The following is a 15,017-nucleotide window of genomic DNA, read 5'->3' on the forward strand; positions in this document are numbered from 1 at the left end:
GTTTTTTCAATAACCATGCATAAACAATATTCTCTCAAAAATACAAACATGTACATACATCTTGCTCACATATTATGGTAGCCCTGTTTGTGCTATATAGAGTGAATTTACACCTTTGCCATTAACATGTTTATAAATAACTGAAAAAAGCAAAAATGTCAGAGCATGTCAGAACACCTCCAGGACCCCAAAAACACCTTGGACCCCAGAGGGTTAATAAATAAGAAGCAAATATAGCAGACAATAGCCATCAGGACACGGAGGCGCCGACGCGATATAACTTGAATCCCACGTGAACTGGAGCTTGTCTCATAAATGAACAGAAACTCAGGAATATATCTAAGCTTCAAATGTCTACTTTTAAACAAAACAATTCAAAACGAAAAGAAACAGACAACTCTCTTATAATCCGTATGAAGTGTGCATTTATCTCTATAGGCACCTTCACCTACTGCGAAGGTGGCGAGTCAGCATAGTCACAGAAAACAGTAGTTTATTAATAAATAATTAAAATGTCTCCTTGCTATATTTGACACATTCATAATGATTAGGCTATTTGCCAGTTCTTTGTGGCAAGCTTTATGCGTCTGCTAACTAATCGAATATCGTGACTCATTCCTATTTTGTACCAGGCCTATTTTGTAAAGTTCTTGGTTAAAAAGAAAGAAAAAAAAGAAACTACTGTTCCTAATATTATTGTATACAGCGCACAAGGTTTATGCGCAAGTCTTCTTCTTTTTGATCAAAATTGATCAAAAGTGACAGTAATAAGTTTTGCACTGTTACGAAAAAAAAAAAAATTCAACATAGATAAGAAATGTGCATGAGCATGAATGATTTCTGAAGGATCATGTGACACTGAAGACTGGAGTAATGATGCTGAAAATTCAGCTTTGACATCACTGGAATAAATTACATTTTAATATATATTCAAATAGAAAACAGCTTAAACTATAATAATATTTCACAATTGAAAAAATGTTTTTTACTTTCTTTTATTTTAATTTTTTTTGAAATTATACCAACCCCAAACCTTTGAACAGTAGTGTATGCAATATTTTACATAAATTATTATTTTCAAAAATTATTTTCCCTAGTCTTGAAGTTTCTTCAAATCTTTATTAATGTGTATTAATTGTCAGAAAAAATAAAATGTTATTTAACTTGTCGACACATATGACTACAATGCCCCTAACACTACATTGACCCGTGACAAAGTGCCAAATGCCCGACACTACACACATTCGCTCAAACAGACGCTTAATTGCAGGTCCAATTTTGTGGATCAACCTCCTTAGCTGGAAGTTTACAGTTAATCCCTATGATTGTAAGTATCAAAGTAGGGGGACAACAGCAAAAAAGTGTCTGTGGTTTACCTGGTTAAAGCGTCGTGTGAAGGCCACAGCGTTCGGCGCTGAACTGTGCTTCTCCTTCTTGTTCCAGCCACAACTAGAGAGCTCCTGAAAGAAGAGAAGTCACGTAAAACAATTGTTTTCCAGCTGGTTTGTGATTTGAGAAACTGGACGGAAACAATCAAGTCAATCATGCACAACAGGAGAAAGCGAGTGGTCCACAGTGCCAAAAACAAATCAACTCAGGACACCTGAGACGGGGTGAGCACCGCTCATGACCAGTGACCCTAGAAAAAAGCGGCAATGGGGTTTTTAACAACATAAATGAATCTTTCCCTGTCTATCACACTTTATTCACTTGATTTTGCACCTAAACATAGGAGTTATCTCAGACCTGGATGGCAATCATCCGAAAATTGTGTTGATACTCTGCCTAACTCGCATGGTGCAAGTGATTGACTGAATGAGAATGGAAAAGCTTTTAAAATAATATTTAACAATGTGTATTGGGCAGCAACATCAAAGGATAAACATCAATCTGACATGCTAAATCTATAAGACACAAACATGAAAACTCAACTCTGATGGTTCTGTCATCTAAGAAACGATCCGTTAGCTTCGAGATTAAAGCTGCCGTTACAGTCTAATATACGACATAATAGCCACGATTGGAAATTCATATTTGGAAAGTCCCGTCCATAATTATGCATCCATGCGTTATGTAATTACGCCAAGCGTTCAGACATTTTCCAGAAGAGAATCCGTTTCAAATGAGCTCTTAGTGCCATTAAAATACAAAAACAAGCTCTGATATGCATTCAACCACGCAGAGAGATTTAATTCCTGTCAGTAAATGGGAGAAGAGCTGCCTGATTTCATAATGGGACTTCAGGAAGAGTGAAAGTAACCATCAAACATATTCATCACGATTGTACGTCAGGAATGTACCCAACTTAAACTCAGCACCAATACAACCGCAATCTCTCTCGAGGTTGCACTAGCAAACAGTGACCTAATGAGTCTGCAACCTGTGGAGGTAGCAGCTTAGCAACATACACAAACACAGATGTGAGTATATGGGCCAACACACACTGCATTGTGTCTCCAGCACCAACAACCCTCAAGAAATGCCAATGAAATCACTACTGCTGAATCAATTTCTCCATGTGTAACAAATCTGCCGAAATAGAGCTTGAGCCCCCAACTTCAGAATCTGCGATGAGGAAAATCACCTGCTGAGAATTAATGAAATCAATTGCTACCCAACTCCGAGAACAAAACAAGGGTAATAGCTGATTTCCGTTCTTCTTCTATAATGTAATGCATTTCTGAGACCAAGGTAGAACTGAACTGAACAGTGCCTTTATTAAATTTAACTGAACGCAATTGGTCTAGCTGGCCAGTTGTCAAGGTTACTGTTGAGTTCATTCTAAACAGTCACAGGCTCCAGATGGTGGTAGTGTAGCCTAATGGTAATATTTGGACTTGTAACCAAAAAGTTGAAGGCTACAACTCCAAAAGAGCGATCTTCCCCACAACGTAAGCAACACTGTTTTATTGCATTGCATGCTAAACTTGCAAGAGGCTTCTCAAAATCTGATTGGCTGTATTTACAGACACATGCAAGGAAGATCCAGTTGCTGGATTTGCCAAAGTTTGCAAATATAATGGCATCAAATCTAAGAACTGTGTAAATTTAATACACGTAGATCTTCGAAATTTTCTTTGTTTTTAGGGGGCAGTTGCATAAACATAGCCATTATGTTAGACATAGCCATTAAGACTGTGTCTTAAGATCTAGTATGACCAACTAGCAGTTAGTTAGGGGAAATCAGTCTTACTTTTTAGTATCAAATTAAACTAATCTATGTTTTTATGTAACGGACTTAAAAAGTCTTAAAGGAAAAAAAAAAAAGATGACTAACTTGTAAGTTCTTAAAATAGCCTATAGCACAATCATGTCAGGGGTCTCTCCTCAACAAACACCAGTGTGCAGCATCCACATGGATGATGTGACGGCAGCCACAGTACAACGGTGCCAGTGCACTCACCACACACCAGCTATAGGTGGAGAGAGGAGAGTGATAAAGCCAATTCAGTGGATGGGGATTATTGGGAGGCCATGATTGATAAAGGCCAATGGAGGGAATTTGGCAAGGATACCAGGGTTTCACCCCTCCTCTTTAACAGAAGTGACATGGGATTTTTAATGGATTACGGAGAGTCGGGACCTCAGTTTAACATCTCATCTGAAGGACGTTGGTTGTTAAACTATAGTGTCCCCATCACTCTACTTGAGCATTATAATTGATCATATGGTTGTGGCACGAATGCAAAAAGAATTAACCCAACATTTGAATCAGCAGTTGTGCAATTAGAAAATAATTTCCCTGACAATAAACAAGAAGAAAAGTATTATTCTAGTATCTTATTCTGGCAGTGACCAATTGAGTAATGTACATGGAACTGAACCCAGAGAAACCCATGCATTACAGCAGAAACAAAGGAAGGAAAAAGACAAGGAGTTTGAGGTGGAAAAAAATCTTCTGTGATTCTCAGTTTCATAGATATTCAAGCCTTCACACAAAATCAGGAGGAAGTCGGTTCTGTTCAAAGGGAGCATTGCTGTCGCACAAAAGTCTTTAAAGCAGTGGGAAGTCCATGGAAAGGGGATCATAGCAGTGCTTTATGTTCCCTTTCTTTCTCTTTCTTTTATGTCTCTTGAAAAGGCTTTTACTCCCTCTGAAATGAAACAATTTTAAGATGTAGCAGCATTGACATATGTAAGTGCATTTGTACAGATGCCCACTAAAACACACCAGAACAGCCCCCCATCACGCCTTGAAAAGACCAAATCATTTGGCAACTTTCTAGCAGTTAAAAAGGATTTAAATTCATATTCATGCATTTTTTCCAGACTGAAAGAATAAAACAAGGCCGTTCTAAAACCAGTCCAGGAGGTATTCCTGGAATTAGCCAGCTGAGAATCATGGATAAGATAATGGGAGATGAGCAGTAATGGTGCCAGAGTTTGGCAGGGGTGATTTAGTGTAGGATACGTCAAACGCTGACCTTGAGAAGGATTCGTGATATATGACACTAATTCACTGTAAATCAGCACCTTGTCTGAAAACCTGGAGCTCACCCATCTAACCACAGCTCAACATCATTATGCAAACAGGGGAGCTGGAAATCAAAGGAGGAATTTCATTTGACAAGGATGTGGACGTCTCCAGCCAGTGCTATATTAATATAACTATCTATCTATCTATCTATCTATCTATCTATCTATCTATCTATCTATCTATCTATCTATCTATCTATCTATCTATCTATCTATCTATCTATATATGCTCACATTGGGTGGGGAACAGAGAGGGTTTTTATTTTATTTTATTTTTTTATTAAAGATTCCATCTAAATATTGAATGTAAACATTGTGGTAAAGTCCAACCATTTCTCAAATGAATCTACAGTTATTGTCAAGGTAATAATATTAATTTTAACATCTACTCTCGTGTAATGGAAATCATAATAATAATTAATGACAATAATAATAATTATAATAATTATAATTAAGGCAGAATTTAGGCAGATTTCATTAAAAAAATTCCTCATTTGTCTTCTGAAGATGAACAAAAGTCTTACGGGTTTGGAACAACATGAGGGTGAGTAATAATGCCATTTTTCCTTTTTGGGTGAACTACCCTTTGAGAAATGGTTGGAAATTTTTATCAATAATAACAATATTAATAATAATAGTAAAAAGGTTGCACAAGAGAATATTTCATTACAGTCCATTGAAAAAAACTTTGTGGAACATCAAATTGGACATTTGGTGGGATTTTAAGATTTTTTTTCAGGGGTATCGGAATGGTTCACTAGAATTTGTGGGTGCTACAAACAAACCCAAACTCCACGAACAAACAAACAGATTGTGGTTTGCTTATGTTGTGCATTAAGTTTGCAACAAATCAAAAAATGTCCTTTAGCGTTTCCCAGATAACAGCATACAGGTTTGGGAAGAAATATAGACAAAAAAATTTAAAATAATTACAGAATTGACATTTTTGAGTAGACTATTTTTTCAAACAAAGTTCCAAAAGTTAACTAACACCACAAATCCTACTAGCTGAAGTCGGATTAACTAATAAGAACATAATTTGCCATTTCTGCTCGCCTGAAACAGATGTTCACCTGAAGATTATAAATCTAAAACAGAGCACTTTCACAAGAAACTGTTCCAGTGATTCTTTCTCTCTCTCTGCTGCAAGAGGTTTTGTCTTGTAAAAACGGCACAAGAGGGAAAGTGAACATGCCATATGTACTGTCCATTAATCTGAACTGCTCTATAGAGCCTGCATCAGACGGCATCCTGCCAAGAAAATGCTACTAAACGAGCTGCACAAACGGGGGAAGATGGGGGACTTCATTGGGGAAAAGATCTCCAACCACTGTTGCAAAATAGAGACACACAATAGAGGGAAATTGACTAAATTGTTCCACCACTTTAGCACACTATCAGTTTTGGGGTCACTACAAGTACCGTGAGTAACGTAATCAGATTACTTTTAAGTAAGTAACTAGTAAAGTAACAGATTACTTTTAAATTTACAACAAAATAAAGGAGTTACTTTTTAAAATAAGTAACGCTAGTTACTTTGTTTTCCCATTTATTGGCTGACTGCTCTCCTGTCCCCTTGTTAAAAGGGAACTCAGCAACTCTAGCAATTCCTTCGCTGATTTTCACTTTTGTTTTCGGGGAAAGTCACCATTCTCACCAGAACAGGAGCCAGTTGCACCAACAGGGCTTTACTAAACCTGGTCCTAACTGCTAAGTAGGTCTTAGTTAAGACCAGTCTTTAGAGTTGACCTAACGTCGGTTGCACCAACCAAACTTAAGCCTAGGCTTAACTACGCCTGGTTTTAGCAATGCGCGTTCCTGTGAATGGCCACGGTTGCCTAGCAGCATGCGTTGCTGGGGTTACGTTGTAAACTATCTTCCGCTGTTTGGTTAACTTGTAGCCATATCAATGGAGGATCAAGAAAAAGGAAAGGACTTTCAGTTAATAATTGAAACTTTCATTTTTAATGCTAAAAGTTTATAATAAAACAATCTAGTATTTGTCAATAAAAAAAGATAAAATTATATTTTAAAAAGTAAATTAAGAAGTTCTCTAAAAAGTATAATATATATATATATATATATACTTTTTTATTATTATTATATCACATATTTTAGTAGTTATCATAAATTAGGTATCATTTGAAAGCTTACGAACTCAGAATTCATCCTGTGAAAACCGTTTTGAAATTGGATGTTGCGTTACCATAGAAACGGTATTTTTTTATTAGGCTTTCATAAGGCTTTTTATTAGGCTTTTTATTTTATTTTATATCTTTCATAATGTATTATCAAAACCTTTTCTAATATTGACTAAACACATATTGTCAGAAAGGTCTGAGTCTCAAGGTTCCATATTTAGTGACAGAAGTGATATTTGGATAGAAATTTATGAATTTGTTACAGCAGAATGCATACAATTAAATTCAATGGAATGCAATGACATCCGGTGGCTATTTTTGGTACTATGCCTAAACAAAATCTCATGGGAACTTCAATTTTTGTGATATCAACTTGAAATTTGGAACACAACTTGGTTAGATATATAGCTTTCATTTTATAGTAATTTTATAGTAAAAAATATTTTGTAAAATATTTATTTTATATTAAAAATATATATATTAATAAAGTATATTTGATTTACTGTAAATTATAACTTCCATAACTTTTTCATACTTTAATTTATTGAAGTGCTTTCACTTTAATAATCTGCTGATTGTTTTCTTTAAAACAACACCAAACTTAGGTCTGTATTCCAAAGCATTCTTGAATTACAACCATTTAAGTTTTTTTTTATAGTGCATTTTAATATCAATTATCAAAAGGGGGGGTGACAGTTAAGGGGTTAAAATAGTATTCAGTTAATAGAGCTGTACATTCAGCACGTGACAATTCGCTTCATTCGCGGCAGCATTACGTCTGTCTCCTGCACGCGAGAGGAGAGGTAGAAGAACGTTGGTAATAAATGTCAGTTCAATTGTAAGTTCATTCTTTATGTGCTTATGAGTGTGCGTAATGTATCATCTATGATGATATTGTAATCATTGTTTTAACTATGGACGAGGCACTGCGAGCTGACATCACATTTGTCTCTCGTGCTTGTTTTCACTGCGTGATGTGTCACTGCAGTTATAGGTATGTCCCAAAATAAGTTTTTTTGTCTTATATTTATATCATATGTTATTAAAAGGGCCGTTTTCATGTGCACAATTGCAAATGTGATATTTATTTTATACAACAGTTAAATTAACAATAAGTTAACATTGTGAGTTACTTTTTAGACACATTTAGAAAAACCTTGTTATTAGCGACACCAATAAAAAAAAAATCATTCTTTAATGTTCCCATTAATGTCCTTTTATGCCTTATGGTCTACACAAACACAAAACTGACTTAAACAGAAAGTAATTTTTAAACACTATTTTATTTAAGTCAGACCAGCACAAACTGAATATATCACAAGGATTTCTGTGGTGACTTGCTATGCTGACTCGCGATCTTCGCACTAGACGTGCCAGAGAGAAATGCACATTTCATACGGATTACATAAGCAGAGAGCAGTCTGTAGTCTGTTTTCTTTCGTTTTGAATTGTTCTGTTTAAAAGTAGACATGTCTGTGAGGCAAGTAGGTTACCTTATACGGCGAGTTTCGGTTCATTTATGAGACGAGCTCCAGTTCACGCGCTGGCGCCTCCGTTTCGTGATTATCTATTGTCTGCTATATTTACTTCTTATTTATTAAATCCAGGCAATTGGTTGATGAAACATTGATTAAAATTAAGATACAATTAATACAAAACGAAATTCACTTTAAAGAAAGGTTTTGTGCTTTCTGTTTGATGTCTCTGTGAAAGTTTTAAAGCATATTTTAGTGCCGCTTTCAGAGCGCTCACGTACGGAGAACAGTCACGTCCGTAACATTGTTTCTTCCTCATAAATAAAATTAAATAAAATAAAATAAATATTTTGTTCTGTGGAGACTGAGAGCCAACCCTTCTTCATCCGGTGGGTAGTATTACTTTGGTTTGCGCAGTGTAATTCACAGAATTACTAAACAATATTTTAGGCCTATAAAATTCAGCCCGTATAAATGTGCATTTTCTAAGCTTAGAAAATGGACAAAATTCATTTGATTCTAATCATAATGTAACATTATTGTGAAATTTATTTATTTATAGGCTATTTGCTATTAGTATAGTAAGTCCTTATGTTTTTATCCAACTAGGCTATGTGTGGGCCTTATGTAAAATACGGGACAAATCGCTTCCCTTATTGATTTGATACGGGACGCATCATTTTACTTATAAATACGGGACAATTCCGTATTTTAAGGGATGCGTGGCAAGCAACCCTACCACCAATCCTACAATGCGTCGCTGCTGCAAACAGGTTACGCTGTAGGCTACACTTCAGCCAAAATTAATTAATTTAAAAAAGTAACGGACAACGCACCATATGGTAACGGTAATAGAGTTAATTTATTTAAAAACTAATGCGTTACAGTACGAGTTACTGTCAAAAGTAACTGCGTTACAGTAATGCGTTACTAGTAACGCCTTACTGCCCAACACTGATGCGTTACTAGTAACGCCTTACTGCCCAACACTGATCATATCACAGGCAAATATTCATTTCTTGTAATGTTTAAACCTGCTGGGCCCTCATCCATGTTTTTTTTTACATTTCCTGTATAACAGAACATGAAGACAGAGTGCTGGTATTAAGATAATCTCTCATGTTATGTATCATCTCCATGTGTCGGGATGACTGCCATGTGATCTGTGGAGCTAGTTTGTAACTGGCTCACGTGTGTCTGCAGTGGTCTTTCGGAGACCCTACCAGCATTCTTCACAACAGTACGTATGCAACATTTTGCTCCGTCGCAGCCAAAAACGTCCAGACTGAATGATAATGTTCGTCATAGCCATGAAGGCCAAAGAAACCCACTGGCTGCTTACAGATGCATTACAGAGCAACTAAGAGGGACGATTTTACAATTGAACATGCATGCACAATATTCATGTGGCTCTGTGTGGGCAAATTGATTAAAGATGCTGATCTATTATCCTTCAAACCCATTGAGAGCGTTTCCTGAGGCAATCCTGCGAAAGGAAACCAGGGTTTCAAGGTTTTCAAAGGCTAAACTAAAATCAGCATCTTTACCACATAAAAGTTAAAAGGATAGTTCATCTAAAAATGTTAATTCTGTCATCATTAACTCAACCTCATGTCGTTCCAAACACATATGACTTTCGTTTTTCAGTAGGAACACAAAAATGACAAGTAATGCACCAAGTTGCCCTTTTCCTTACAATTAAGGTAATATAAAAATGACATAAGACACTATTAAAGGCAGGGTAGGATTGGTTCCAGAAACATTTTTTGTTGCGCTGGTTGAAAGTCTTTTCACATCCTGATAGCAATCACTAAGTTAAGTGGTCTAAATGTGTTTATATATACATAGGTATATATATATATATATATATATATATATATATATATATATATATATATATATATATCACACACACACACAGGTATATATATATATATATATATATATATATATATATATGGCATAGGACCATAAAATGTGCGTCCAATCATTGCATACGATGTCCTACCTGCCTGTCAATGTATGTATTTTCATACCTCCACACACCTGCTCACGCAGAAATCACACAAGTCATCCACAATGCTATGCAGAACTAGACAGACGTCAGTCACTGAGAGCCGCAACCGAAACAGCAGCCGCCTTTTACAGTTCCTCCTGAACCAAAACAACTCGCTTATGCTGTTCACGCCATAACTACTGTCATTTAAGAGATGTTAACCTGTGACGTTACACTTGGAGTGTTTCAATGGCAACACTATCAACACCGAAATTAATCTACAGCAGTCAGGTGGTAAAGGTCAGAGCTCTTTTAAGTTGTTTATGTTCATTATTATTGTAAAGTTGTGTGCTTTGAGACATGGTGTTTTTAACATCATCTCTGGTCTTGTGACGCTTTGCAAAATCTGCTGTATGCATGGTTTTGAAGATGCTCTGAAGGAAGGGTGGGATCTCTTGCTTTCAAAGCTAACTTGCTAATGCTAGCTGCTCTGAAAATTGTCCACCTTACCTTTAAAGTATTTGCTTATATATTTTGGTATCAAAATGTCAAACCCTGGCTGTATAAAAGTTCAACTAGCAAGATTAAACTTCCGGCCATTATTAAATTGCTGATATATTTATATATATATATTTATATGATATGGCAGATAACCAATGGAATCAAATTAGAAAAGAAAACAATACCTTGACAACTCAAAAAAAGTTAATGAAGTACAAAAGAAGTTTAAGATGAAGTACTATAATCACTAAAATTGAAAAAATCTGATAAAATGATAAAAAAATAAAAAGCCCAACAAAATTACTAAAACTGAAAATATATAAAATAAAAATATTTACAATAATAAAAAAAATACTATAATAGTAAATAAATAATACACAAATAGAACTGTTATGGATTCAGAATACTTGGAATATAGTGCCCGAATCATGAACCACATTAATGTGTTTTTTATGATGCAGAGAATTACTTTTTTTTTTTTAACTGGTTTCTCATTTTGCACATAGAAGGTGAGGCGGCCAAGTGTCCTTCAGATTGAACGATGTTATTGAATAAATAATCACTTGCTTCTTTATTGCTTCCTCTCTCTTTTTTCACACATTTCAATTCACTTCAGCAGATCACAAATCATCTAAATCCGCTGAAAATACACACACACTCCTGTCACAAAAACACACACAGACAACAGAAAACTCAATGAACTACAGTTGACCAGTGCAAAAAAAAAAAAACAAAAAAAAAAAACTAAAACAGCAGGCTTCTGTTGCGATGTGTTTAACAACCTCTGCAGATGTTGCTAACGAGTTTTTGGTTTCAGTGGAGTTGATAAAAAACGCCATCAATTAAAGCAAACCAATAATAGCATAGAAAAACAGGGCTGGACTGCCAGCTCAATGATATCATTGCATTATTCTACTCAAATCAAACAAACATTTCCATTCCACCCAGGGCATTGTGGGTCAGTGCGTGCTTATGAGCGCCTGTAAAAGAATGGTAATGGGGTGGTACAGAGAACAGATCCGTATGCATGTAGGGTGGAAAAACGTACGCAATTTCACACATCAATCTACAAGACATTTTCATGAAGTTTTAATGTATACACTAAAGCCTCTGGTCTGCATTACAGCTGCCATACAGGATCAGACTGCACATGGATGTGTCTGACTCTGTTGTACACTTAATCTGAACCTTATTCGAGTCAACATTCTTGGAGAAGCACACTTTTGACTACAGAAATAAAGTCTGGTCTACCTTGCAGCATTTTTTTTGCCAAGAACCAACAATTTAGAAAGGAATGGGCCATCTGACCAGTCTGACAAGTAAAGATACCAACCACAGTCATTAGGTTTATTTAACAACAGAAATTGAATAATGAAATGTAAAAACAAAATATTGCTTGGTCAAGAGCAGGTTTATTGGGCTGCTGTCACTTTAAGAGCTGAACAGATCCAATATATTGTAACATGCATACTTCCTTTCTCAACTGTTTACTCCACTTAAGAGATAACTTTTCATATAAGCTGTGGACGAGAACTGAAATCAGGATCATGCGGTCCGAGAGGTGGCTTCCTTTGCGCGTGAGTACTTTACTTATTTTTTTTAATAACATTAAGCATATCACAAGTGTCCAGTCTATTCTTTGCAGTCGGCTTCAACCTAAAACTTAGGCTTTTCGCAATCTTTTCAAGTATTAAAATCATGCAGTTGATGTAAGCCATTGAAATATGCATATCGCAATAAGTGCATTTGCGATTATCCAATCATTTTGATATAACGTGCAGCCCTATTTTAAATTTTGTTTTGTAACAATGTAAAAGTCTTTGTCACTTGAATAATTTCATATATTAAAAGCATTTAATTTCGCTGGATTATCAGGCACTATACATTTTTAGATATTATTTAACGGAAAAAAATTAAAAAGAATTTCAATTAGGATACTGACAAGCCAACAATTATTTTCATGCATTTTATCAATAAATGTGTGATATTAAAATTCCTAATATAATTAAAATTGTGCATCTGTAATTTAACTCCCTGAGGTTGGCGGAATATCTTTTAATTAAACCAAACCATCACCAGAACAACAAATTGTTGTCAAAATAAGAATAAACCAACACTATAATTTGTCCTAGCACGAACACAAAAACTTTACAATGTGTAATATCAGAAACAACATTGCATAATACAGCCGTAGCCTGACATGTACACTCATATTATGTCAAACTCTGCCTTTTACTCCCTCATGTCACTATACAACACAAATGCTTGTGCGGCCAGATTCAGAGAAAGCGTCAATAATCCTTCAGCAAATCCCTTCCACAGAAAGCTAAAACAGCCAACATCCAGATATACTTCAAAGCGAGACAGAAAGCCAGATCTGATCCAGAACGAACCATTATCTATACACCTAATTTGTCGACTGATACGCATGTTCGCTAAACCGCCCGCTAAATGAATCCCAGACATTTTGAAAATCTGAGGTTAGTTCTGTATACCCTTCCAGAGAACCAGACCCTCAACTTTTCAAATAGGGGACCTGCAATTTCACCCTCTCTTCTCCAAGCAAGCATGCATGCATCCAAAACCCTACAGCCAAGACAAACAAAGACAAACAGCACTGCATAATCAATCAAACCGCCCAATGACAGAAATCGGTAGACATAATTTCACAAATTACAGTAATTACCATAAATAATGACAAAAAAGTTCACGCCAACCACAATAATTTCCCACAAACGCATTAACAAATCACGTAACATTTAGTTCTCCTGAGTCGCCTTGATTTTGTCTCTTACAGCCAGAAAGAAAAGCCCCAAACGTACATTAGTATTCAATGTGTGGTAGCCTCATCAAATGCTTTATAAATCACAGACTGTGTGGCTTACAGCCCAACCTTACAGACGGTGGATAAAACATGCCTGTGCTAATAAATCCTTCAAAGAGGAGAGAGAGAGAGAGAGAGAGAGAGAGAGAGAGAGAGAGAGAGAGAGAGAGAGAGAGAGAGAGAGAGAGAGAGAGAGAGAGAGAGAGAGAGAGAGAGAGAGAGAGAGAGAGAGAGACAGAGACCGAGACCGAGAGAGAAAGATAGAAAGAGAAATCGGCACACTTCCACTGTCAATTTATTAAAATATGCAACATTTCGACCCAAAGATCTTCGTCAGGCAAACAACAAGTACATAGCAAGGTATAATTTATATCAGCATGATCCATCACACCTGACCTAATTATTCAACTCATATTTCAGGTCGTTCAAACCCTGTATTTCTTTCTTCTGTGGAACATAAAAGAAGATATTTTGAATAATGTTGCTGACCAAACAATTTTGGGGTTCTTATTGTATGGACAAAACAAAAAAAGTAAAACAAAACAAAAAAATTACAAAAAAGTAAAACCAAACACTACTAAATGACGACAGAACTTTAATTTTTGAGTGAGCCATCTCTTTACCCACTTTTGCATACTTGAAACAAATTTGTGTGTCAGACTGGAACAGAACTAATGTGTCTAGCTGCTCGCGCTGCAATGAAATGTGCTGTTTGTCACAAATATCTAAATAATACAGCTCTTTCAAGACGAAATATATCTTTAAAAAAATAATTCAAAATAAATGTTCACAGCCAGTGCGAAACATTTATAGTCAGTTCACCCTGGCCACTGGCAAAAAGTAAAAACAAAATTGACCTTGTATAGATCTTAGAAGCTGGTGTGTTTTTTAAAGTATATACTCCAATAGAAGTCATGGATGAAAAGCCATTAAGCGCAGAAATATTTGACTTTGCATTTACTGCCCTCTGCTGGGAAACTCTGGAACGGCCACAGAGGTGACTTGGAAAAACCCAGATCCAAAAATCACAGGATATTTTGTTATTAGAGGTTGTTTCATTGAACCTGTCCAAATGTAACAGTGTAAGGCTCTTAAGTCAGTAACAGCCCTATGAGTCAGTCACACATGGCTTTCAGACATTTCAGTTAGTTTCCTTTAAGAAAACATTTACACATGCAAACTAATTTGGTTCAGGACCAATAGAAAACGCTGACCAAAATAAACACTCTGCAATGAGAGACAAAAAGCCTTTGGCATATAAAGAACGGTTACTCACCAGCTGGCTGCTAACTGTATTAGTAACGGCAGCATTATATGATTTAAGCAATCTGACCTCGCTTATGTAAGAGCAGTCAGCAATTCAAATGAAAGGAATTTACTGAAGAAAACATCTGCTGCAACTCGCACATCTTCTATGTGCCAACGTTTCCCTCAGTGGAAAGTTAACCAATTAGAGGTTGTGATGACACTAAATGGCAATTGCATGAAATGACAATTGCAACCGGCTTTTCTTCTGTACTGTGATGTATATATCCAAGGGGGAGAGATTATTGGAAGAGAAAAATTTGAAAGATTGACTGGATCATAGAAAGAGAGGTTGTAAA

General features: G+C 35.9%; 1 protein-coding gene and 1 long non-coding RNA gene across 6 annotated transcripts in view; one reads left to right on the top strand and one right to left on the bottom strand.

The window, feature by feature from the left end:
* Window positions 1-15,017, top strand: part of LOC143729317 (uncharacterized) — a 591,772-nt gene that overhangs the window by 514,858 nt on the left and 61,897 nt on the right. The gene's annotated exons all lie outside the window — the stretch shown is intronic.
* ralgps2 (Ral GEF with PH domain and SH3 binding motif 2) overlaps window positions 1-15,017 on the bottom strand; it is a 155,066-nt gene that overhangs the window by 80,738 nt on the left and 59,311 nt on the right. For all 5 annotated transcript variants that reach the window (XM_077220483.1, XM_077220480.1, XM_077220484.1 and 2 more), the window contains exon 6: window positions 1,377-1,460. In XM_077220483.1, the coding sequence (XP_077076598.1) occupies window positions 1,377-1,460 (84 nt within the window). The remainder of the gene's footprint in view (window positions 1-1,376; window positions 1,461-15,017) is intronic.

The sequence above is a fragment of the Siphateles boraxobius genome, unplaced genomic scaffold, assembly GCF_051911475.1.
Source record: "Siphateles boraxobius isolate OS27281-9 unplaced genomic scaffold, OSU_SipBor_1 8, whole genome shotgun sequence".
In the NCBI taxonomy this organism is placed as follows: Eukaryota; Metazoa; Chordata; class Actinopteri; order Cypriniformes; family Leuciscidae; genus Siphateles; species Siphateles boraxobius.